Source organism: Sander lucioperca, chromosome 21, assembly GCF_008315115.2.
Source record: "Sander lucioperca isolate FBNREF2018 chromosome 21, SLUC_FBN_1.2, whole genome shotgun sequence".
NCBI lineage: Eukaryota > Metazoa > Chordata > Actinopteri > Perciformes > Percidae > Sander > Sander lucioperca.
In genome coordinates this window covers 11935289-11962986 of record NC_050193.1, presented here as the reverse complement: position 1 = coordinate 11962986, position 27698 = coordinate 11935289, and the positions used below count along the sequence as shown (strand labels likewise).

The 27698-nt window shown below is 41.2% G+C and overlaps 1 protein-coding gene across 1 annotated transcript in view; it reads left to right on the top strand.

Moving 5' to 3' along the window:
• LOC116059568 (Na(+)/H(+) exchange regulatory cofactor NHE-RF2) overlaps positions 1 to 20990 on the top strand; it is a 39049-nt gene extending 18059 nt beyond the window's left edge. The window contains exons 3-6 of the mRNA XM_031312742.2: positions 8414 to 8641; positions 16692 to 16845; positions 18517 to 18635; positions 18750 to 20990. Of these exons, the coding sequence (XP_031168602.1) occupies positions 8414 to 8641; positions 16692 to 16845; positions 18517 to 18635; positions 18750 to 18908 (660 nt within the window). The 3' untranslated portion in view covers positions 18909 to 20990. The remainder of the gene's footprint in view (positions 1 to 8413; positions 8642 to 16691; positions 16846 to 18516; positions 18636 to 18749) is intronic.
• Positions 20991 to 27698: the final 6708 nt, after the last annotated feature.

The following is a 27698-nucleotide window of genomic DNA, read 5'->3' as shown; positions in this document are numbered from 1 at the left end:
GCTGTTAGAAAAAACATACTAAAGACTTAAAATTACTTACCAAATCGTTTTAAATTCATTCAAACACTGTTGACTGTTGGCTTAGGTCTGTTACCCATTTATTTGGACTGGCTCCCATTGGATATTCCTATCATGCTATATACCTTTGGAAAGGGAATGTGATTGGCTACAACTGCCATGATTGACGTGTCGATAGCCAATGACAGCTTTCCTAAAATGGCTGCTCAGAGAGATGACGCAGCATATTGACCGCTCCATAATGGGAGCACTTGCTGGACGTCGGGGGCTGTCCCGGGGTGAAAACTAAACAGAAAAAGTTGGAGATGCTTTCGCATTGTAGGCAGCAAGATAAGGAAAACAAGCATACCCAACAACACCGTGCAGGATGAAGAGAAAATATTATTTTTGCCGACTGCATTTGACGAAGGAGGTTAGCAAACAGTTAGCTACGGACTTTTTGTTTTGTTTTTACGCAGCATTTTGTACCTACTGGATTATTTTTATGAGAAACCCTTTTGGTCTTTTGATTGTTGGACCCTGATGGACTAAATGAATATAAACAATTAGGGAATGGGCGCATATTCAGACTTTACAACTGCTTCAAAGGTAAGAAGTCGTCACTTTTAATCCTTCTTTTTTTGTTAATTAACTTCAGAATTGGATAGCTGAGAATCTAACCGATCTAATGATGTGTAATATGTCCATATTGACAAAAGTGTCACATTCGTGAAATAATTTTTAACGTTGTATTAATAAATATTAAAAACGGCCCGCCGGCGGGCCGATGGGTCTTAACAGGTTAATGCAAAGTGTCTCTTCGACCGGAGTCCCGCCAGCACGTGCGTGAAGGTGCTAAGGCCCGTTCATCGCTAGCCTGACGTCGTCATACTCAGATTCTAGTCAGAATCTGAGTCTGATAATGCTCCATTGGGCTGTGATTATGGGGCGTGTTTCAACCGAACCAGGAAATAAAATGCCTCTGCACTCAATTCGATAGACCTCCAACCAATCAGAGCAACGGAGACAGACTTTCAGAAGCTGCAAGTCAAAGGCAGGCTTCGACAGAGCAAAGGCAGTGGCGGCAGTTTCCGTGTCGTGCAGACGGGTGTGGCAATGTGTATACATACGTGATCGCGGTTCTCTGTTCCTCTTTTAAAATAAATGCACTGTCGATATCTTCTATAACAGACGCGATGGCAGCCATCTTTGTTGTAAACAAATTCAACCCAAGTGCTCTTTGGTGCTTTGATTACGTTACTGTTGATCATCTGTCCATCATCATATAAAGCCCGCCCTGACAATTTGATTGGTCTGAACAGCTCTGGTTCAAGCATAGTTGCTTCACAACGGATCAAGTCCAGACCGAACTTCCTGACCTCAAATGTTTTGGGCGGGGCTAAGTTCGGCTGGCATCCAGGCTAGTTCATCGCTACTTGAAGCTTTAATTCTCTTCATTTTCTCTCTTGCTCACTCCTGTATCTTTTTTTTCCCTTGTCCCCTTCCTTTCATTTTAATTTTTACAAGCTCCAAATCCCTGTCATGTTTTTTTCCAGCTGCCTGTCATTTCCTTTCTTTCTTGTTCCCTTCTCTCTCCTGTTTCTCTTTCTCACCCACTGAGATCTGGCCATATTTGCTCTTTTCCTCTCTGATTGAGCAACACTTAAAACAGCTGCAGACACATATACACACACACACACATAGAGTACACACTAACAATTTGAGGGTAAAGCTGTCATGACCAAAATATTTGAGACATTTTCTTAATTTCATAAAGCCCTTTTAAATAATCCTTATATGGGCTTTGTATACACTTTTGAAAAGCTATGAACCCTGTGCATCGTGCTGTCACGCAGACATAGAGTAATGTGTCTACACACAAAACTCTTAAAATCAACATGAAATCTAAAGATACAATTTGTATGTATTCTCTCACCTAATTTAGAAAACTTTAAAAAGTTACCCCTCTGAACACTCGCAATTTTTGCTCTGCCCAGTTCCCAGTATCTAGGGGAACTCGTCAGGGCTGCCCTCTTTCACCGCTACTATTTGCCCTCTCCCTCGAACCACTGGCCCAGAAAATCATCCGTCAGTGCATCCTATCACATTTTGTAATACAAATCATCGGATATCATTGTATGCTGATGATATCCTTCTCTACGTAGGCAACACAGGTTTCTCAGTTCCACATTTGCTTTCGACGTTTGATTCATTTAGCTTGTTTTCTGGTTACAAAATTAACTGGACAAAGTCAGCACTGATGCATTTAAATTCTGTTACATCTCAAACTCCCCTGCCCTCCCACATACCAATAGTCAAGAGTTTCAGGTATCTCGGTGTTGATATCAAGGTCAAGGTCGAGGTCAAGGTAACTTTAGTGTCCCCGAGGGGCAATTGTTTGTATAGCCAGCAGACAGACATAAAGACGAGACACACAACAATACAGCAAAACATGAAATACCCACAGTATCTAAAACACAATAGTAAATAAAATACATACATTTAAAACAGTTCTGGCAAATTGTTTAAAATGGAAATGGAAGTTGGGATAAAAGAGTTTCTGAGTCTATTGGACCTGCATCTGGGCATGGAGTAGCTTAAGTCTTTGTTCTTTGCCTTCTATTGCAGCACAAAACTTTCAAGGTATATACAAGCGTATAGAGAAGGACTTTGAACACTGGTCCAATCTCCCAAATTCACTTCAAGCCCGTATATCAATAGTTAAAATGGATGTACTACCTCCTGTTAATTTTTACTCATCTATGATTCCTCTTACTCCTCCTATTGGCTACTGGGAAAAACTTCACTCATTAATATCTAAATTAATATGGAAAGGAAAGAGGCCTTGTTTAAAACTCACAACTCTTCAACGAGACAAGGCACAGGGAGGGCTGGCTCTCCCAGATTTTAAGATGTACTTTCGGTCCTTTGTGTTACACCCTCTATTTATTTGGTTCAATCCTGGTTCTTCAGTCTCTCGGAGACCAATTGAGAAAAATGTGTCGCTGCCTCACAGACTGCAGGGTCTAGTGTATTCCAACATACCATTGAAAAAAGCCAAATTACATTTAGGCCCTATAATTTCATTTCTACTCACAACTTTCCGTACTGTAATGAAACAGGTGCGCACAGATCATAAATGGCACAATCACTCCCCAATTTTCTACAATTTTTCACTTCTTAAGGGTAATATACCTTTTTCATTCCCACATTGGAAGAATAGGGGAGTTTATGTTTTAATAGACCTGTATTGTGACCATGGATTAAGAGCCTTTAATGATTTGCAGGCTGAGTATGATCTTCCGGGATCCTCTTTTTTTCTTCTACCTGCAGTTAAGGTCAGCCATGAAGGCATATGGTGTCCCAGCACTCCCCACACATCCTCTTCATATAATATTAGCCTCAGTGGGACCAACACGAGGGAGGGTCTCTAAACTTTACAAATGTATTTCTGATCCTGGCAAACGGTTACCAGTAGAAGCCACATGGCATAGGGACTTAGCTGCTATGAATGCTGAAGATATCTGCTGTGACCTATGTCCACTCGATGTCCTGGGGTCATTTATGCATTTGTACTGGGAATGCCCCGATGTGGTTAGGTTCTGGAAGATGATATCTCTCACTTTAAGTGACATGCTTAAAGTTAGGATTGGGGTAGTGGGGGGTACACTTTCTGATTTTAGTTTTGGATTGTCTTACATTGTATGTGTGTGTAATACAGGGATAGGGGGGCTGAAAAAAAAGAAAAGAAAAGAAAGGGCTAAAACTGTGATGTGTAATGTTGTTAATCTTGTGCCTTTCTCAATAAAAAGTTTATCAAAAAAAAAAAACATCTGCTCTGCAGCTACACGTCTTCTCTCTGACAGATGGAACTGGCTATACTGGTTCCACTGTTGTATCCATGGCAACTGGTTGTCAACCATGACATCAGCTAAAGTCAAACGTGCAGGTGATGTTTCTGTTTGTACTTCACTGGCGTCATGCTACATAAGCAACGTTTTTACAGCGCGTCATTATAATTCGATTTTGTGGGTATCATATCACCAGGCTTCTCTGCTGCTTCCAGGAAATGTCCCTTTGTGGGCATTTCAATCATGAAGCTAAATGCTGAGATGTAATCTTTTTTTTAATCAACCCTGCAGTGTGTAAATCAAGATACTGATGTGTTTGATGTGCCCTCAAAACTTAAAAACATGGAGATTTCAATATTTACATAGAAGATCAACAAGCATGTAACATGGAATAAAACTAGAAAGTTTGGTACATCAGTCACTGAGGACACCATTGCTCATAACTGCAAATTGACTGTTCACTAAGCCCCCCCCCTAGTTACTGTTGCTACGCCTGTCAACGGTATCTAAGGAGAGCATTATCTTACACAAGTAAATAAATGCAGGCTTCTTGTCCCACAATGAATTTTATCCTTCTTTTATATGGATGTTTACTATAGAAAGACATACTTGGACCAGTCAATTGTCAAAAAGTAAAGCAGTTAGAGGAATACACCACAATAAATCATCCAACTTGATTGACATTTTAATGCTGCAGAAGTCAATGTTTTCAGCTGTTTTGAACACTGTAGGCTTTTGGTAATTTCTACATAGCAATCCCAGCTGGAAAACAGGCTGTCAACTCCAGCAGAGTTTTTCCAAGCTGAGAAATAACATTAACAAACTGGGATACAGTTTTTGGGTCATGGAAGAACTCTGGTCAAGTTATGGAAAGTCATAAAAAAATGACATTAGGGCCATGGAACAAAAACTGATGAATGCACTTTTTAGTGTTTAGTTTAACTGCAGACAGGATTTTCCTTCAAAATTGTTTGACACAATGCTTTCTTGTTTGTTTAACCTGCCGTCCATTGATTGATCAGTTTATGTGTGCTTGTTATCAGGTTTTCCTTTAGCTTTACCTAGTACTTGCACACACTATTGTAGTGTTTTTGGTGAAGAAAGGGTTAGTGTGTTTGCAGTACACACATTAAACAAAATAGTTCCTAAGATATTATATGCTGTCACTTAAGTCCTTGCCACATCTGCTTTTAGCAAACCAAACTCAGCTGGAAAAAAAGCATACCTTTTGACTCAGGGCTTAAAGGAAACTTGACCTCCTTGTTTATTAGAATGGGGATATTAAGTTTACGTTAATCCCCTTTTGGGAAGCATGCAAGTGAGAGCATTGTTGACAAAAATGACTTACACGCATGCATACACACACACACTGGATTTAAAGTTTCTTTGTAGCAGCTCAAAGACACATATAACAGCACACATGCATGCATGCCCAAACACACTTCATTGTGTTGTGGGCCAACAGTGAGCAAATGATCCTTGGCTGTGAAAGGGTTAACAGCGGTCATGATCCATCCATCGCAGTAGGCCACCGCTCAATTATTCAACAAGCTGCGATCTAGTTTCATCAACTGCCAACGCCACTGCCAGAAGTCGCATACAGAGGGAAATATGCACACAAATTAAACAGAAAATGAGTGATCTGCCCTTAAATTCAGGTCAGTGCTGCAAAAAGCTTCTAACCTTGTGTCATGATTCATGTTCAATTTATTAAGCCAAAAAAAATTGTCTAATTTCTAATGTAGTCAAAATTGCATAACCAAACCACACAGTCAAACACAAGTCTTGTGTGTACATTGTACTCCCCCCCACATGTACTCACAGAGACTGACAGAAGGCTGATTGTGACAGGAAACTAAAGGAATTCATGGGATGGCACTTGTACCATTGACAGCACATCCTCTCAGTGTGCCACAGTCACACAGAGGTCAGTGTGTGTTTGTGTGTGTGTGTGTGTGTGTGTGTGTGTGTGTGTGTGTGTGTGCGTGCGTGCGTGCGTGCGTGCGTGCGTGCGTGCGTGCGTGTGTGTGTGTGTGTGTGTGTGTGTGTGTGTGTGTTGGGGCATCAAACTCCATAATGTTCTGCTATGGGCGTGACATATTCCATATTGGTTACCTTATAGAAAAGCACTCTGATTTATTGCAGAATTTTCCATGTGAACATTTATGAGCCTGGAACAAAACATGGATAATGTGTTTTCCCATCAGTTCCTAACTGTGTCTCCTCCCATTGGGACTCTGTTTTAAAAACAATGACAGATGCTGATAACCGTCCGTTTTCCTGATGACAAGCTGGTTTGTTGACAAAGGGGGAAAACATTACCTACCATTTTCTCTCTCTCTCTACCATCAAAATATTTTTTCACAAAAATCAGGAAGTTTCAACACCCACAGTTCAAACAAACATGGTGACCGCATTTCATTTGATGGCCTCTCAGTTTTGAAGACGTTGTGTGGCAACTTCAGGCCCTCTGTGCCTCTTTGGCTGATACTCTTTGATATTCTTTCAAACCAGGAGTCTCTGTCCTTTACACTTTTTACACATAGGTCAGACATCTGCATACACCAACCATCAGTAGGGAGCCAAGAACACATACAGTCGTGTTATCACCCTCCATCACTGACAGAAACTCACACAATTGAGCTTGTACAGATCAAACCCACAGCACAAAAAGACCAAATCAAAAGTGTCCAAAATGTACACAAATGTCAAAGACTGAGACTTTAAGAGATGGCACAGGCCCCAGGGGGTGATTAGTGGAGTTATTGAGAGGCAGTCCGAGGTTAGATTGGCAGACACTTGCATCTCCCCCACATAATGACTCCCAGCTGTGCTACTCTTACTGTTTATGTTAGAGGAGTTCCACTCCAAACTCTTTTCCTTCCCATGGTGGCTAACTGGAAACTCATCTCGATTTTTCTTTTTCTGTTCTATTCTCTTAATAGAGAATTCTCTCTATTCTCTGTGAATTCTCTGTTTATCTGTCTGCTGTATATCTCCGGGCTCCACATACTCTTAACTGCACTGTTTCTTTTCTTGAACTCTCTTACTCAGTCCTCTCGCTGCATCTAATTTTCTATCCCTCCCACGCACACTCTCCCTCCTTGCTTTTTCCCTTCCTCCTCTCTGCCATGTTTCTCCTTTGCATAGATCCCAGGATGCTAATACAATTAATTGTAAATTGATTTTTTCTCCCCCTTGGAAGATCTAACCCAGCTGCTCAATCCAGGCACTTCCTCTCCAGCCTTGAAAAGGAGGATCTTAAGGGATTCATGAGAGTTGTTGCTCTCTCTCTCTCTCTCTCGCTCTCTCTCTCTCTCTCTCTCTCTCTCTCTCTCTCTCTCTCTCTCTCTCTCTCTCTCTCGCTCTCTCTCTCTCTCTCTCTCTCTCTCCTTCCTTCTCAGGGCAAGCTGCCTAGATTGCCGCTACCCTAAAGTATTCCTAAAGAATTCAGTGCCTGAAATGAAATTATATGTTGCCATCTGTGTTATTTTTTATACAGTCTAGAGGTAGATTTGCAGGCACTGTTGTGGTGACCGAGGCTCAGCCATGATTTCTAAGATGCATTTGCAGTAATCACACAAGAATGTTTTTTTTTTTTAAAGCTGTCCTCTTTCTTTCTGTCAGAATAAATCATAAACCATCTTCCCCTCTACACACCACAGTACTTGCTTTGTCTCTCTCTCACCCCTGCCCACATACTCCATATGTATTTTTAGCAAGCACAAGCTGGACCATGATGGTAGCTTCACATATCCAGTGAAAACAATAGACTTCTCATGTTGCGTAATACGATTGCAGATCTGTCCTGTGCATACAATATGTGCACCGTATGTAGACTCATATTTGGTCACCCAACACCCACTCTACCTGTCTGTTACCTCACAGATGATATCAGCTGAGGTTACAGAGCTGGCAACCAGTTATCATCCATCTCATTGCACATTTTCTTCCCGGTGTGTAGGTGGTAAATCAGTGTGATCACACTGTAGAGCTCATGGCACAATTAAACAGGTTCTATAAATGTCTTCATCCAGGCTGTTGGAGCTGTCAGTGATATGCTGCAAATGGACAGTTTCATTCCAGAATAAAGTACACTCTAATAAAATGTGACATGTACTGTATGCTACGACTAAATGACACAAAATGAATGCACAGAATGAATCTGTAATCAACAAAGAATGATGTGCAAGTAATGAACTATATAAACAGTATATCCTTTACAATACAGTAATCATTAGTACCTTGAAGTGACACTTCACCCACATGGTCTTGTATAAAACATTCACCCTACAGGCTTAGTGATGACCCGAGGTGTTTTAGTCACCTGCTGTGTTCACATTCCCTGCAGACAGCAGAATGCCTTGCCCTATCTTTCTACATATGCTGCACAATTTAAACATCTTGTATAGGCTTTTAAGCAATATAGAAACCAATCTATTAAGTTCTTGTGGTTTCTTCTTCACAATGTCTTTGTCATCATAAACTAATGGATGAACCTTTGCATTGTTTATATATTATACTTGTATAAAAGACAAGTACACACTTTTCTCACTCTCTTCCAGGAGGCTCCTGCCCAGGCTGTAGCCCACACCCAGCCCCAATCCCAGCCACGGCCCCAAGTCGATCCGTCTGAGCTCGTTCCACGTCTGTGCCACCTGCTGCGGTCTGACACGGGCTACGGCTTCAACCTCCACAGTGATCGGTCCAGGCCCGGACAGTACATCCGCTCTTTGGACCCAGGATCACCTGCAGACCACGCCGGGCTCCGGCCACAAGACAGGCTGATTGAGGTAGGACAGAGGAGCTTGAATGGAGTGTCAGGGTATGAAAGTATAATGCAATCCAATACAGTAGTCCTGCAGTAAATCCTACATCTGGTTCAGTTTTTGTTGACACTGTCAGATTCAACTTTCTTGTACTTTTAGCTTATGGTGTTGTTTTGGACTGCATTACTGTTGGTGTGTATGAATGTGGGATGTAAACAAACAAACGTTTTTCAGATTTGAACAGATTTTGCCCTTTGATCAGATACAAACAGTATCTGAATTTTTTAAGTAATATTCGTCCCTTATTTTACGGGCCGTCTCAAGAATGGATGCAAAATTGGGGAGGGAGCTTTTCAGATTTTTGTCAATAGCTTTTTCATTTTAATTTCATAAGCGCTTCAGTCCAGCTTTATTTTTTATTTGGACTTCCTGCAACTTAATGCACATCTTACTTTTTTATTTTTTATTATTAGTATTTATTATGACAAAATGAGCTATCATGGCCCGTTTTTGTCAATACTGTATTTTCTCATTTAATATAGATGGCAATAAAAAAAACATTTAACACACAACTAAGCGATCTAGATGATTTCTAACAACTTCTCCTGGAAACCCAAATACAGATACAAATACAGATGTTTATGAGACTGGGTGGTGGAGCAGTTGGAAGTGTGGGCTCAATAAGAAGTCAACGGGGTGAGGGGAACCTGAAGTGAGTGAGTAAGTGAGTGTTTTCATGCATACATGCACTTGGCACAGTATACCCCGGCAGAGGAATGAGGAGATCATAACAAATGTGCACACGCTAATGAGGTGATTATTGATAAATGATTTTGGGTTAGTCTGGTACATGTCAGAGAATAATATGCTTGACTGGGTGTGAGAAAATCCCTCGAGAGGCCTCTTGTAGCCCTTCATGTTGCCACTTTGGATAATCATGGTTTTTCTGTATCTTTGTAGGTGTGTTTGAACTGTATATGCGTGTTGCTGTGTGCCTACACTCCTGATTTTGCACATGTGCCCACATTTCCACACAAAACATCCAATCCATTACCTTTAAATAAATCTACATATACGCTTGGACGACCTTTACTTCATGACACACCAACATGCTGTACTGCCAGTGCAGGTAAAGAAGCTCTTGGCTGCTCCGAACATCACTAGAAGTCGACAGATGTCTTTGCACAATGTTTTCATATAAACTGATTTATTATTGTTAATTTAAACAGAAAACATGTATGTACCATAGAGGGAGAACACCTGAATGCACCACCTTATTGGAGAGTAACTGATTCTAACAATATAGCACAAATAAAAGTTTGTCATCTGTGGATGATTATTAATATATAAACTCATCATGATCAACTATACAGAGTGCTTTAACACTCAAATGTTTTACACTGGTCCAAAAAAGTAGCCAAACTTATCATTAATTATAGTGTGTTCCAATTTTAGAACAAAGCCGTTAGGAGAGTCTAAAAACTTTAGTCAAAAGCTACAGAAAAGTTTGGGTTACACTTTACTTGAAGGTATCTACATAAGAGTGGCATGACACTGTCATGAACGTGTCATAAACATTATAAACAAGTCATAAACGTTTATGACATAACGCTTCTCTCATTAAGTGTCATTCGGTTTTTGTCATGACATGTTAAGGTTAGGGTTAGGGTTAGAGTTAGGGTTAGGGTTCATGTGTCATGACACAGTGTCATGTGTTTATGATAGTGTCATGTCACTCTTATGTAGATACCTTCAAGTAAGGTGTTACCAAAGTTTGCAACAGTTCATGCATTCTCCCATACAGGATCGAATACAGATATGACCCCATGTACACATACTGTCACAACTGTAATTAAAATGGCAGGAGTCACACTTGTGTCTGTTGCCCGGTCCCTGTTTCTAAAGATAACAGGACCTAAAGCCTGGACTCAATCTTTACTGTGTGTCAGCCTGGAGAGAGAAGGAAGAGGCCGGTGATAGGGGAGAGGAGAGTTGGTTATAAATTAGTCTGATTGCACGGGCTGACAGGGGGCGAGACATGGGGGAGGAGTGTGTTTGTATATGTTTGTCGCTTCTTATAAAAAATAGAGAGATATAGAGGCAGACGTGCGTGTTAAATAAGAGAGGGGGAGAAAGTAGCTGAGAGCGAAGATGCATGCAGGAACAAAAAGGAAGAGAGTTTCCTTCACAGAGTTTCTGTCACAAACAGAAACACATGCGTTTAAGTGGCAGTGACATGAAAGTTAAAGGGTCATTAGCAGTTTTTAATCTGAGTGTGCACACACAACATTCCCATTCATTCCCATGACCTTTGCCCTCACTGATTGTACATCAAGGTCCAGACCAGGCTGCAGAGCAGGCCAAACAGGACCTGAGTAGGGTCTGATAGTGAGGTTAAACAGAGTTCAATTAGGATCTCTCAAAATGTAAAGGAACATACTTGTTGTTTTGCACGTTTAAGACAGTTTTCCTATCAAGTTTTTGGTTAATGTTTTACTTTCCAGGCAGCATTTGGTTCCATTCGATAGCAGTTCATGACAAAATGTCCTAAAAATCAGCATGCAAAGACTTTTTTCATAAAGCTTAATTGAGTGTTGCAGTTGAAAGCAGCGCTTGTTTTGAAAAAGTCAGCAGCCTGTTAGCTTAGCATAGCATATAAGGGGGTAATGTGCCAAGAAATGTGAGACATAACCTGTGGAGCCAGGCTACTTGTTTCCCCCTGTTTCCAGTCTTTATGCTAAGCTAAGCTAACTGGCTGCTACATATTTACCATACAGATATGAAAGGGATATTAACTCTGAATTCTTAAGCGTTTCTAGAGATGGGATCAAATTTTAAAGATGATGAAATGTTCACTGTATCTACAGTATCACCAACAATATCAGGTCATCGCATTTGATTTTCACATCATAGTGAACTCACTGAATGGAAACCAATTTCTAGATAGGAAATCAATCAAAAACTTTGTTTCTGTTTTTTTTTTGGGGGGGGGGGGGGGGTTCAAAATGTTTGACTGTAATATAAACTGTAGACAATATGTAGTTAATGGACTAAAATATGGGTAACGTATGCAATATGATCAGGACCACCAAGCAGAGCTGCAGTTGTCAAAGTTAAAGTCTGTAAAAAGGCAAAATGTTGCTGATCACACTTCAGTCCTGGCATGCTGATGCTCCACTGGAACATTAGACAGCTGATGAGAGTGTGTGGGAACATCCTGTAGCAGGTCACTGATGACAGTAACAGTCCGCCACGTCCCTTCATCTCTCCATGGACACACAACTTAACGATCGCATTTACATGCACGCACACAAATGAAGTTGGAAGGTACTAAAGACAGCATCAGGCCAAATCTAGTTTAATTAAAGGAGCTTTATGTGCATGATGCATGTTTAAAGCAAAGATTTGAAATCAAATACTTACATAAAAAAATAAAGCTAAAACTTACTTACTTACTTGCAACTATTTTGATAATCAAAGAATCGTTTACATTCATTTCTGAAACACAACTTCTCCAATGTGAGGGTTTGCCATTATCTGTTTTATGTCATTGCAAACTGAATATCATTGTATTCTGGACTGTTTGTCGGACAAAACAAGAAACTGTCTCCTCGTATGTATTTTCTGGCATTTTAAAGACTAAACAGTTAATTGATTAATCGATAAAATTGATTGGTTAGTTGCAGCTCTAGTTAAGTTATTTCTAACAAACAAAATTTGGGAAACTTTTAAAAGATAGTTAAACTAAACAGCTTTGTTTTATTTATGTATAATTTTACTGTATTTATATATTTGCCTTTTATGTTTTGTTATGTGCATTTTTAGGCTACTGTCTGCATAAAGCTTTGGACTGTTTGTGTATTGCAATTATCCTACACTACACCTGTGGGACACTTAAGGTAGCCTTTATTAAGTGTTTTGGTAAAAATGTGATTTCACGCCAGCTTAATAACTTTATTTCAGTGCTTTAGTTTTGTTTGGAGACTCCTTGGGTTGAGTTAGTTGGCTGCCGAGTGTGTGTGCGTGTGTGTGTGTGTGTGTGTGTGTGTGTGTGTGTGTGTGTGTGTGTGTGTGTGTGTGTGTGTGTGTGTGTGTGTGTGTGTGTTTGTGTGTGTGTGTGCGTGCATGCGTGTGTGTTCACAAGCTGATAATTGTAACCGTCTCTGGTCATGCGTCAAGACAGCGCTTGTGTTATCTGTCAGCAGCCTGTTAGAGAGGCGAACAACCATGACAGATCTCTCTTTCTCGCTGTCTTTTTCTTTCACCACGCCCCATTACACTGGAGGTGTATCGGCAGCAGCTAGCGTTGCAAAGGCTATGATGAGAGCTCAGCTTTCTGCCGATGTTTGGCAGAAGCATTGACACCAGTAAATGCCTCATCAGTCTCTCTGTTCTGCCTGCGTTCAACAGTGCGTACTCTGGACCTCTCACAAACTTGAGGGTGACATCAAAGAACATACACACTTGGGTTTAAATTCATGGCCGCCCACAAATCAGCTCCACAGTGATTTGACACCTGGATGATGATCAGTTCATGTTTCATACACACACAAAAAACACACACACATTCAATCCTACGTTGCTGTCTCACACTTAGTCTATATCCACGACGTTCCACTTCCGGGATTGCTCACGGTCTGCCGGAAATTCCACCGGATGTCACTCTTTTGGATGTCCGTTTTCAGATGTCCCGTTACCTTCCGCTTTCTTTGTGTTGTAATTTTAAACTCCAGTCGATTTATGAGGACTATGGTTGACTGCTCGTCAGATCTCTGCAGGATAAATTGAGACAGCTAGCTAGACTACATATTCCACCAAAACAAGTTCCTTCCTGAGCGGCCCCGCTCTGCGCTTAGCACCGCCCAAGACGATTGTGATTGGTTTAAAGAAATGCCAATAAACCAGAGCACGTTTTTCTCCCATCCCAGATTGCTATGTGGACTAGCCAGATTCTCCTCCGCAGCGCTGTGAAGGAAGGTCTGGAAAATGCGAGACTATCTCGCACAGGACTCACTATGTTGTTACCTTACATAGCCAACCTAGAAATTTTGTTTTAAACCATGCTAGCAGAATGGCTCTAGGGATGATAACGTCAGTCTGTCCACCACTTTGGTCCAGATTTAAATATCTCAACAACTATTGGAGGGATTGCCATGAAGGTCTGTAATCCTAATGACTTTGTTGATCCCCTGCAGTTTACCCTGCGTCACCAGCATGGCACTTTTTTTTTTTACTTATCCAGTATAATATCTTGTGCAGATGATGTTTTTCCTCTGCAAGGTTCACAATTTACCTTCTTAACATCAGAATGTTAGCATTGTCATTGTCACTTGTTAGCATTCTGACATTAGCATTTACAGTAGCTTAAAGCATCCCTGTGCCTGAGTACAGCTCACAGAGCTGCTGGCATGGCTGGTAACTCTTTGGATTTTTCTTTTTTATTGATATTTTTAGCAGCCAATTAAGTACATTCACAAATTACATGTGCACCATTTGCCACGTGACATTAGTTTCAAAGTATATCTGTCCTTTTTTGTATCAATTACAAATGCACAAAATATAAGCAACATACTGACATGCACACACACATACAAAATCCCAATCTAGTAGAACAGACTCATTTGGTGAACATGGTTGAACTGCTTTATACAGACACCCAGATGATTCTTAGTCTTACTCTAACTGTGGTCAGGTAGGAATCAACAGGCATTTAATTTCGGGGCATTGACAATGAACAAAGATCAAAATTAGCGCTGAGACATCACCATTGAATCTTTCTGCACAGAATGAAAAGTACTCTTTCCACTGGAAAGAAAAACATGACAGCTGTTGTGGGAATATTTTCACTAATTGATCTACCAAATCAGTGACTGAATTAATTTGATTCCACAAATAGGCGGTGCAGTTGCTGAATCACGCATTACATATTTATAACAGCTTGTTTAACAATTTCCTGGAGTTTCAACAGGCTTCAATTCCTGTCAACATCTACATCAACTGTCATAATGTGCTTCATGGTCACTGTGAAAACTGGGCTCATTCAATTTTGTCTCTCTTTGCGAAAGTAAACTGGAGAGCGAAGAGTTAAAAGCCACACATGCTTCATAATCACATATGCGCAGATGCATTTGAAATTGTTTGTTTTGATAAACCCAAGGTTAGTCTGTTCTACCTGCTCTTACAAACATACACACACAAACCACTTTAAACATGTGCCAGTGAACGTCAGGTGGTTGGACTATCCATGACTTTGATGAGACACACACACACACACACACACACACACACACACACACACACACACATACACACAAACACACACACACACACTAGTATCAAGAGGTTCCCAGAGGAATAGTCCCATGAGAAATAAGCTTCTGTACTGTTCCTACAGCATGTATTAATTAGCACAGTGGGCAGAGTGTATTGTTTTGTGTAGGATGGAGTGTTAATGAAGGGCTGTGAAACATGACACAACACCTGTTGTTGGTCGAATACAAAGATGCTTGTTCTCTCTGTATCAAACTGTCTGTCTGTGTCCACAGCTGACTGATGATGTCTGTTTTTGTGTATGTCTGTCTTATCTGTCTGCCATGAGTCCTGGGAAGAGAGGATACATTTTTTCATGAAAGAGCGGAGAGGAGCTGTTCACATTTTCCATCTGTTGATTCAACTCTTTCTTCGTGTTGTCTTCCTTCCACTCTTACGATCTTGTTTCCCCATTCCTTTCTTCCCCGAAAGACCCATAAAGTCTGTCTCATTGCACATATTTGCCTACAGTTCAATTTTCTGCATTCATTTCACCCCATTTTCCTCACCCACAAAGCAAATTTTAAGAGTTTCCCTTTCTCTGCTTTACTACGTCCCTTTCTTGTCATAGGCAGTGAATTTTAAACAAATTCCCTCTCAGGACTTGGACACCTGAAACCAACACTATAGCCGGAGCCCAGGAGAGCCATCCATAATTGATTGTGCACCAACACTAACTTGGCGTGGTGCAAAGCTACCTGCTTCAGAGGAGCCAAGGTCTAGACAAAGCAGGCCTCCAAATGCATGCAGCATCTACATAAGCGCAAAATTGCTAGGGCAATATTGTCACATACAGTCACATCCGCACATTTTGTCCCTTTGTTGGACTGTTTCTGGCCCTAATGTTCCTGATTGTTGTAACCCCTTTGAGAAAGTTTTGACGAAAAGTCTTTGTTTCATGAGGTTAATCATAACTTAACAGCTGCAGGTACATCTGTCCTAAACGCTAAACGCTTTCCTGAACTGCTATTTCAAGAATTCATAATTCATAACAAGAGTTTGAGTAACATTGTGTGGAGAGGTGGAGGCCCTCTGATAGTCATTTTTGAACCGTGTATTATCAGTATGTTGTCCCACGGCTCCACCTACTGGATGAATGAGGTAGCACCGGCCCTCAGTGTGGTATGTCAACAATAAATAAATAAAAAAAGAGTGATGGGAAGGTTTGTTTAAAGGTGATTGTGAACTTAACCAATCAACTGACCTGGAGAGATTTATGTTGGGAAAAACTTTGTTTATAACCACTAAGCATAAATCCCAACTGACTGGGACCTTTCCTGGAAGTAATGTAGATCGGTTCTGGTCGACCATGCCCACATGTTTTGGCATTTTTGGGATGTGATATGTTTGAATTCAATTCAGTACAATTTGAGTCAAAACAAAGCAGCTGATGATAACGCTAGCTACACATTTACCTACATACTTTTACGCACTTTTATCAAAGTTGTATGTCCTTACAATGAGACAGAGATTGCTATCTGACCATATACTATGATTACAAGCTGGTATTATCTGAACATGCATGTAGTCCAGTGAGTCAGTGAAGTAATCACTTTATCAGGCTTTTCAGTCTGTTGATGTTCGCTGTTTACCAAGATCTGTGGACATCCACTATGGCTGCCAGAGGACCTATAAAATCACTATAAAAACTATGTGTAGTCACAGATGAAGCACCAAGAGCTATAACAGCCAACTTACAAAACCATAAAAAAATATCCTTCCTTCCTACCAAAAACGCCTTTCTTTTTGTCTCTGTGTTTTCCAGGTAAACGGCGTGAACGTCGAGGGCATGCGGCATGCCGAGGTGGTGGCCTTCATAAAGAAAGGGGGAGATGAGACCTGGCTTTTGGTGGTGGACCCAGAAACAGACGAACACTTCAAGACGAGGGGAGTTATCCCCACGGTCAGCCATCTCAGAGGTAGGACTATACTAACAAAAGACTGTGTCACGTATAAACTTTCAGGATGCAACATTATCAAGTTGTGGTAATGTCATACTAGAAAGTGATAGCAGTTATTTTACTGCAAATAATGAGGTTGTCAACAAATCTGGGTAACATGAGTTCCATCATTTCTTTAGAAAGTGTCCTGGAAAGAATATTAAAACCCATTTATTCATCATTCATTTCTTTTTGGAAACTTTATTCTCCTGTGTGTTCAGCTGATCTGCTGTGCACTGACTAAAATATTAGAGGTTACACAAACCAATTCAACACTGTCTCGATTTTTCCTATAATTAGGGACAAATTATATAGTCCTAGTCTGGGAAACTTCTAGGAAATTATTAGGAAATTGCAGACCGGTAAAGTAAAGCATAAACAAAATGAGTTTACGCTTACTGCACTGTTATCCCGAATTAGTTGACTTTACTAGAAATTTGTGTAGAAACCCGTTGCCTTAAACCGTCTCAGTTTTTACACAAGGTGAAACTTAACAGGTCAAGTTGTATTAACACAGAGCGGTAAGTTGATGCAGTAGACAAATGAAGTTTACATTAGTAGTCATTACTAAAAATCATTAGTAAACATACATTATTTTTTTCTGGAGTCATGTTGTCTAAAATAAGCATGTTAAAGCTTTAGTGCGTAACTTTTTGATATTAATGAACGTCTGTTACATTCATGCCATTGCCAAATGAGTTGCTACAAAGCTAATTAAGACTATCAGCTCTACACAACTCTCTCTGTTTTTCTCAGTGTGACTATGTTCAGAAGATTGTGGCGTCTGGCGACTTTGTCGCATAGAAGCTCAAGTGAAGATAATTACCTCCTCCGAAGAGTCCATCATGTTTATTTAATCCACCTTGCATACTAGCAACTGCGTGGAGGAGGGGTGGGGCCGCGTGTGCGATCATGGAAGGCTTGTATCATGTGGACGCACCAACAGTTTTGTTGTCATTACTTAGAATTCCTCATGGGGGAGACAGAAACTACGCACTATAGCTTTAAGTTAAATATGCAAAGAAACATTAGAAATATAATATATTAGGTTACTTATCACTACTAAAGTATTCATTTGTTTACATAAATATATTTTTTTTCTTTATGTCAGTATAATTTTAGGAATAACGTATCCAATACACTTCTCCATAAAAACAGAAAGGAAACCAATTATCATAAACATTGAATTCATCCAATGTACCGTGTTGCATGATGAGAGTCATACAGGAGGCAGAGTTTCTGATTTTCAATCTGTGCAAATATCTTTATACACTTTTTCACTGCCCAGACCCCCTCAGTACCCCACCCCTCCCATACAGAAACTTAACATCCTTAGTTATCTCTGCTTGATGTGATCTGTGCACTGCATACTTAAGCTGATTGTTACAAACAACTAATGTGATTTAGTAATGAATATGTTTTTTAACAAAACATGAAAGAATAAGTCGTGACCACTAAGTTAGAGGAAAGTGTTGTTCTCTACTCGTGAAACATTGTTGGACCATAAAGTACATAACAACAAAGCTTTAAGACTTCCATATGTTAAATGATATCTCATTCCTTTGAATATGAACTATGTATAAAGATTATTAAAACTACACTAGTGTAAAACAACAATCTGTGGGCTTGTTTGTTTGTTTGTTTCCACAGACTATGATGGTCCATCCATATCCAACGGCTCCCACAACCCTCAGATCAACGGGAGCTCCACCACACAGTCCATCAGGTCCACGCACTCTGACCTCAGCAGCCAGGGCAACAGCACACAGGTGAGTGTGAGCATTTGTGTATGGTGCTGTGTTTGATCTTTGGTCTTCACATGAAAGTCAGTACCCTGAAGCCTTCTGTCTGTCTTTCCGTCTTCAATAATATCTCCCGTCTAGCTGGCAGACGATGAGGGCGGCCGGCTGACGGACCCGTTCGCTGAGATAGGCCTGAGCGCTACGGCAGCAGAAGAAAAGATGAAGGTCCATGCCAAAGAAAAGAAGAGGGCACCGCAGATGGACTGGATGAAAAAGTATGAGCTGTTCAGCAACTTCTGAGATATTCCCCTCCAAGGACACTACACACAACCAAAGGACAGAGATATGAGCTCTCTGCGTGAAGAGAAAGAACCAAGATCCACCATACAACAGAAGATGTTTTGTTCCTGGAATTAAATGTGACAAAAGAAAAAAGTTGTGCTATGGATTTCACTTTTTAAGCCACTTCAGAGACCCTTTAAGAGCTTATTTTCCCTCTTCAAAGTACAACATGAAGAAAGTGCTGACTGCAAAAACTGTGTATACTTAAAATCACACTGTTCAGAATCAAGAGCATCTTCATGCATGTACTTCTGTCAGGTGGGAGTGTTCCAAACAAGTTTTCACAAATTTACCTATATCCCTATCACTTAAATCCTCCCATTCTCCCCACTCCTAGAGACTCGTTTCAAACAAATGAAGGAGACAGTTATTTTTATATTTAAAAAGTATAAACAACTATAAAAAGAAAACAGTATCCCATCATCATGGACTGCATTTGAAAGAGGTGTATGGACATTGTGACAAAAATGATTCTGGACATTGTGGGAGTTGGGGTTTTGGGCCATCAGTCAGGGGAAGCCCAAAGTTGGCAGAAGATCACTGTGAAAGAGTTGAGACTCCACCTCCAGCCCATGCAAATGTTTCATAATAATCACTCACAAAGAAAAGGATGGCTGTGTATACTGGTTGTGTAACGTCTCCTACTTGTATATTTACATACAGTTTATTAACTGATTATCAAATCAGCCCAAAAAATTATTCCTGTTGTTATTTAGCACTCATTTTAATAATGTATCACCACTAACCTCTTTTCCCAAAGTGCTCCTGTGCACATGTGCATAACAAAGGGAAGCACCACTAACTTAAATGGACAACAATGGAAACTGGAATGTAGAAGAAAGGAAAGTTTTCTCAGGTTCAAATGGCACGATGAATGAGTTTATCATTGGAGGAGGCTTGATGTGTACAGCAGAGGGCAAGCTTACAACACGGATAGATAAATGGCACTTAAACTAAACAGAGTAGATCTTTATGCTGGCTGTTTTTTTGGGGTTGTGTCAGACTATTTCTTAGTTAGAAGCAGTAACTTCCTGGAGTTGCCACTGGTTGCCTGGCAACAGCTCAAGGCCAAGAAACAGTCCGGCACAAAACTGCAAATTTCTTGGTTTTACACATTGTTTTTTGTACGGATTAAACAAACGAGATGTAGGGTGAGCTTTTGAGGTGCCAGGCTTGCAGTTTCCCCCTGTTTGTAGTCTCTATGCTATGCTAAGCTAACTGGGTGATCGCTATAGCTTCATAATTACCGTACAGACACAAGAGTGGTATAAATCTTCTTCTACCATCTAACTTTCCACCAGAAAGCAAACAAGAGTATTTCCCAAAAATGTCATACTGTTCCTTTAATTAAATAAGGGCCAGGCAAGAAAGGGGAGTTAAGGCTCAAAGGTGCAACTAGCAGCAGCACATAGTATGTTGGAGTGAAGAGATGTGATCAGCTACAACATGAGCAGTGTGAGCAGGTCGTAGGGCGGAGGGAGTGTAAGAGAGGCTACACAGTGAGGTCAGAGATGCTCTGGAGGATCTAGTGAAAGAGACTGTGGGAGCCATGGAGCTTATTGTGGATTATTACACACACACAGGAACAGCTGTCATACACACAATATGTGTGTGTGTGTGTGTGTGTGTGTGTGTGTGTGTGTGTGTGTGTGTGTGTGTGTGTGTGTGTGTGTGTGTGTGTGTGTGTGTGTGTGTGCGTGTGTGTGTGTGTGTGTCCGTGTAGAAGGTATAAACGCTGCAATCCAAGCAGTGTTGATACAATGTATTGAAACAAGTGGGACTGCGAGTTCAGTCATTTAGTTGGAAATCTTTTCTTTTTTTGCACCCATTTACACCCTTACAAGCCTACACTAACAGTAGTGTCTTGATTCTTCAGTCTGTGTGTGCAGTAGGGCTTACTCTGTATGTTCTGACAGTCACAAAACTCTATGTTACCATGGCTGATGTATATACAGTAAAAGCATACAGCATATATGGCAGGTTGCATTTTTTCAAGTGTGACAATGACGTTTTTGAACATATTAAATTGTTGTCACCATCTCTCATGCCTTCTCTAGTGTCTGTCCTGTCTGATGGTTTTTCCATCACTCTCATTTGCTTCACAAGCTCGTACTTTGTTTTGAACCTCTTCGTACGACTGAAACTATCTCATTCTCTCACATACCTCCTTTTTATTGGTCTCTCTGTTACTACAAAATCTCTCATTTTGACCCATTTCCTCTCTTTATCTCAAACCCCCCGCTCTCCCTCCGTCTCTCTTGCTAAGGATTATGCCGGTGTACAGTTTCAGTTTCAGCCTGTTCTCACAATTCACCACCAGCCAGCTGCTGTGAGCGTGCAGGCCATGCAAAGGTTAAACAGAGGTCAAAAGTGTATAGGACAATCACATGTGTGTATGCGTGCGTGTGTGCGTGTGTAAGCATACAACTGATTATGAATTGTAAATATAAATATACAGCCACAAGACCACTCAACCTCTCTGTCTGTCTTCTCAAATTCAAAAGGTTTTGAGCTAAAAGAGGCTCTGCAGTCACATTAATGATTATTGTCACAGCAGAAATGCCTCACACATAAACGTTCCTCAGTGAACACAGAAATCACTGCTGCAGGAACCACCATGGCTTGATGGTGTTTTAAGCCCCCACCGTCGACTTCAAGGCAGCGGTGCGACCGTCGACTTCAAGGCACCTAACCCTAACCATAGACTGTATAATATTAACAGTCTATGACCCTAACCCTAGTGACTTCCATGCAGCGCTGCCTGGAAGACAACATTGGGGGCTTAAAACACCAAATACCAACCACCATGACCATGTTAGCATTTAGCATGTTGTGTTTGATTTGGGTCACTGGGCGTGCTCACCAAGTGAAGCATTGAATCGTTAATGAATTAAGGTAGATGCAACCTCTTGTTTATATCTATGCCGAGGTACAAATATGATAACCATAACTCATAATGATGTCATCCTTAATTTTATTGCATTTTTGTGCTTTTCTGTACAGTTAACTAACTGCTAGCCCACTTGCAAACGGACACCGCCCTGCCAGTGAACATGTACATTGAACATCTAACTTTTCCAGTGTCTCCTTTCTGGAGCTCAGCCCTCCTGCAGCTGAAGACACATTAGCAGCTTATTCTCTGCTGCAGCTTTACAGCTTTCTTTCACCCCTGACAGTTTGGCAGTTAGTCCAGTGGATTCCAGCCTAGAGATAGGCTACATTATGACTTTATAAATCTGAGGGGTCCTGAAATAATTAATGAGGTAGAAAACAAGAAAAATGTAAGTTCTGCTACACAATATTGTATTTTGTTTTGTACTTTTCTCTAATCTTAGCTATATTTGGAAAATATTGGGTAAATTGACCTCTTTGGGCCTCTAACAGTTAGGCCTATTTAAATTAATGTGAGTTCAGAGGGGAACTGTCTCTTTGGTGGAACTGGGAACAACTAGACATGTCTATGATCAGTTGGTCAGTCAGAGTCATTATATACAGTGGTTCACATTGACCAGAACACTAACTGCAATTATGACACTATAATCCAAAAATGGCCAAGTTTACAATAAATCATATGTAACATACATTCTGTCCACTAGGTGGCGAACCACCAGCATTAAACATGCAGGAAGTCAGCCATACCCTAGTAGCGTGAGGCTTTGGGTACATCCAGGGCCCTACCTGACTTTTGTTCAAATGTAATGGCACACGTGGGCACATTATCGGCTCCCTGGAGGTTATGGCAAGGCTGAGTAGTGACGCCAGCACATCAAAGGACAGGCCCAGTTCAAAGCAGTCTGCAATTTTAGAGCAGTAAAAGCAAGAGAACAGAAGCAGAGAATAGAACTACAGGTGGGCCCTTTCTGTTTACTGTCTCAGCCAATGCAGACATTTCTACTTACTATTGATGATAGATGATTGTTTGTCTCGCACCCTAGGTTTCTGTCCTCCTGCAAGCTCCTGGACTTTGATTTAAGTTTTCCGTTTAAACAATCTTTTACACAAGTTGTCACCTTTACTTTTGTTCAGTTTTTTTCTGTTTTTCCCACCTCACCACCACCATCCCACCCAAGTTATGTCATGTAACAGTGCCAGGGGCTGCCTGGGATGTAGCAGTGCCCGCAAGGAGAGAGAAACCAGAGAGAGATGGGAGAGGAAAGGGAGGGGTCAGTGTGTCCCCATGGCAACTGTGTGTTTTTGTTAGCGCTCGTGAGTCAGACAAGCAGTGACTCACAGTCAGGAGGAAACACACACAGTCACATTTATGCTCACACTCCTACTCACTCGAAGGGAAGCCAAATAAGGACAGCTACACCAATATGCACAGAGAGGGAGAGTGCAGAGAGGGCAGAAAAAAAGAAAATAGAGGGGAACGAGTTGGATGATTTATGCTAACCCCAAAAAAATCAAGAAATAAAGAAAGAAAAAGAAAAGTAAGAAAGATGAAAGGAGCAAAGACAGAGAGCTGAGATGGGAGGGTGCATGCGCCAAAATGGAGGAAAGCCTAAGCACCAGAGGGCACGAGTGCAGGCACATACCCTCTCCCAAGAGCACCCTTCACATGGGTGGGGGTAGCGGAAACACACACAGACACACCCAGTTTCTGCACACCTTGGCTTAACTTGCTAAACCACCCATTTATTGTCTGACGCCTACACATTTAGGAAGGCCACCTGGTTGTGCACAACATACTTTTCATTTATTTGATTTAGCAAATCTTTTTTTGGGTGACAAACTGGAAAAAGTAACCAGTTTACCAAAGCTTTTTTTTTTACTACAGAACTGGTCACGTAATGTTTTTGTATTTGGAAAATGAGTTTGATGATTCTTGTGTTCGTCATCTCCGTCCCCTCTGACTGATGGGTTTATTTTCCCACGACCTGTTGTTTCAGTAGAGGAGTCCTTTAGGTGATGGCGATGACTAACTTTATTTACACTAAGGAGTTTGCAGATGTATGTGTGTTTAGGCTGTGATTTACACACAGTTTCAGACCATGGCTCATCCCACACTTAATGTGTGTTTTGGCTACTGTTGACCTTGACAGAGTAGCAGAAAATAGACCCCTGCACAGACTGCTTAATCTCCCTGCAAAGATGTATCTGTGTCTTTTTACAGTATAATAAAAGTTGATGTACTGCAAGTTCTCACCGCTCCACTTCACAAAGCTGACTACTAACTTCCACTCAGTGTCTATGACACTCTCTCTCTCTCTCTCTCTCTCTCTCTCTCTCTCTCTCTCTCTCTCTCTCTCTCTCTCTGTCCATCTTGTTCTTGTCCAATTCATCAGTAAGCTTTATTGGCATGATATATGGCCACATCCTTTGTACTAAAACTGTTAATAATGACCAAATTTAGTTGCAGGATTATTTGCCAACACTGCATTAAGTAATATTAAAAGTGTGCAGTAATATACATAATCACCCATATCTTAAGTTCACCCATATAAACTCATCTAAAATCTAAACTAATCAAATAAATATGTCTCATTTTTTTTTTCAGTCTCTCTCTGTACCTCCCCAATGTTCAAAAGTTCAGCTCAAAACAGCCAATCAGAGCCTGGTGTTGATGATCCTTCTTGTCAGGTTTATCGCCATGTAGAGATAACACACTAGAAGGATCACCTGTCCTCCAACGGCTGTGGGTTTTTTCACTTCTTTCCTGAGTTTCACAACACAAGTGCGGGAAAGCCAAAGTACACACTATGAACAAAGCTCAAGTTAAAAACAAGATGCCTTTCTCGATAAAAAAGTGTTTTCTTTTTTTTTCAGGCATGTTTAAAGACATCCTCCCTCATCTGGTTTCATACCTCAGACACACAGCAGGTGAGCAGCAGGTGGAGAAAACATGGCATGGAGGTTGGAGGTTTTATGGGGGAGAAGGAGGAGGGTCAAAGGTCACTGCTAAGTGGGCAGATCAGCTGGGAAAGAGCGTTGGAGGCTGATGTTGGAGCCGGAAAGCTAACGAGGGAGGGCGGAATGTGGTGCGGAGCTGTAAAGGGTACAGGAATTGGGGAGAGTGTGTGCGCCTGTTAACATGCAAGTGATTAATGAGACAGAGGAAGTCACCCGGCCGTGTGTCACTCCAGATGATGTCAGCGGTTGAACGGAGGAACAGAAACACCATATGGTCAAAGATAGGCTTCCTCTCTCGTTGACCACCAAAAACAAAGATAGAAAATGATGGTCTTACGTGTACAGTACACTACTTTTAATCACTTCCTTAAACTGAAAACATATACATTGGCCAGTTGCACATCTACATTTCATTCTCACAAATGTTTCCTGATGGTTCACTTCTTTTTCGTATTCCTCTTTTTATAGCCACAATATCATTAACAACATTGCTACCAGCATTCAATTCACAATTGCAATTGCTGTTTCAATCGTTATCCTATTTCTTACAGAAAGGGGTGATAAATAGAAGACACTGTGATGATTGGCATTGGTTTTTATCTATTTTAGCATCACTGTATGTTTTATTATGTTCTTTGATATGTTTCTTGTTTCCTGGCTTACCATTTTCTTGTATGTATGTGGAATATTATTTTATGGATGCAGCATGGGTGGAAGCCAAATCCAAATGGCTTACAATGTGGGACAATAAAGTGAATCTTGAATCTTGACATATGTTTTTAATCTTTCTATCTCTCTCCCATGCTATGAGCTGACCTCAAGAAAATCCACCTCTGTTTCTTCTGTTTGTGTGTCCAGAGAACTCATCTGTTCACCGGGTTCCACCACCAGCCAGAACCCGATAGCTGGACCACTCATCATCTGGCCAGCTGGGTGGGCAGCTGGTTGGTCCACAGACTGGTTGGCTGGAAGTCTGATTGGCTGCTTTGATGGAAGGATGGATGGAGAGATGGATGGAGGGATGGCTGGCTGACAGTCTATCTCAGCAGAAATGCTATCGGGGGAGTGATAGACGAAGAAGGTGGAAATAGGAAAAGGAAGGTAAAGTACACAGGAAAAAAAAACTAAAGAAAGGAGTCACAACACATAACAGAGTTAAGAGTCATGTAAGATAATGAACTGCCGTTGAGTGCAAGATGTGAACAAGTAAGAGGGGCAGCAGTAAATTGAAAGAGGGGAGTACAGAAAGAAAAGCGAGCGAGGAGGGGGGCTGTTAAGGTGGTCTTGGCTGGATATTTTTAGCATGTGGAGTGGGAGAGAGAGGGCGGTATCTTCTCAAGGGGTTTTTCCAGAAGAGTAAATTTAGAGCTGGGTTGTGTAAAAAAGACAGAGGGAGAACAGGAGGGATGTGCACAGTACACTAATGCCAGTCTGATGTAAGAGTCTGCAATAAGACCGCACACATTCCTTTTATTCACTCTGTGGCACTGCCCTCACTATATTGGCCTCTCACTTTACCTGTTGACTCACTCACTGGATATAATCTGACTCCCTCACACATAATGTATTAACCATAAATCCAACAAACACTGACATTTTTCACCCATCAACTCACACTCACAGGCCTCTGACAAACTCCAAAACATACAGTACAAACACACACATTCTTGACCCAGTTTTGAAACAGGGGAGCAGCTTCTCGACAGCGAACGCCCTGCAGACAGGTCGAACATTTAAAACGGTCGGTGCCTAACAGCTTTTCAGCACATCAACTAACACCAGGCATTCCAGACACCACAAATCAGACAGAGATTTTCCAGCTAATGTGGTATAAAGTTGAAGAGAGAGAGAGAGAGAGAGAGACACACACACACACAGCTGAAAAAGCAATGCTAATAATAATGAGAGAAATGAGAGAACAGAGAGAAAGCGAGTGCAGTGTGGTCTCCATATAGCTTGCTAAGGATAATAGCATGCATGCTGGCTGGAGCAGAAAGAGAGAGAGAAAGAGGGCGAGCGAGTGCAGAGCCGCAGTGACGCCATTGTGGTTCCGCAGCACTTCCTGTCTACCGCCACAGTGTTTGTTTATCTTGTCTCCATGGCAACTGCCAACACATAAATACCAGAGAAGAGGGGGAGAGAGAGAGAGAGAGAGAGAGAGCATAGGAAAGAGAAAAAAGAGAAAATAAGGGCAGACCATTCAAAGTCAAGTGGATCCCTTCGGAGCCTCCTAGCTGGCTGGTTTGAGCTCGGTTAAGACATGCTGGTCTTTTGTTGTACTTAATGACCGAGTTCTGGACTGGTTTCCAGTGACATGGTCCACCATGGATGAGGTGTAGAAAAGTTATGACCTCAAATGTCCCGGGAGTGGGTCAGGGGTGGATGGGTAAAAAGAGGCCAGGAATGGGGGGGGAGTGCCCGGGGCTGCTAATACAGGGTGGAGCTGAGGAGGAGGAGAGGGATGAAGGATTGATAGGTTGATTCCGGAGGCCATCGACAATCTGGTTCAGTCCTCTTAAGCAACCCTACACAATACTGCTACCAGGGCCAATGCCCCTACTCAAGCTATTTGGCATCTATTTATATACAGTTCAGCACATTATAGGGAGCAGAAGTAAAAACCAGAATGCAGTGCATCAAGTAAAAGATTATACTTTACAGTATACATCTATAAAATAAATGTAAATATTATCCATTATATAAGAACCCATTTTTTGAGTACTTCTATACAGAGCCTAAGTGAAACTGGAACTTCGTGTTCTGTTCCAGAAGTAAGTAAACTTAATTCAAATTTTAGAACACAAATAACTAAAAATCCAGTAAGAAAGTCCAGAGTCTTTACAGTTTATAGTGAAGTGTACTTCATACATCTAGAAAAGGATGATAAATCTTAACAAT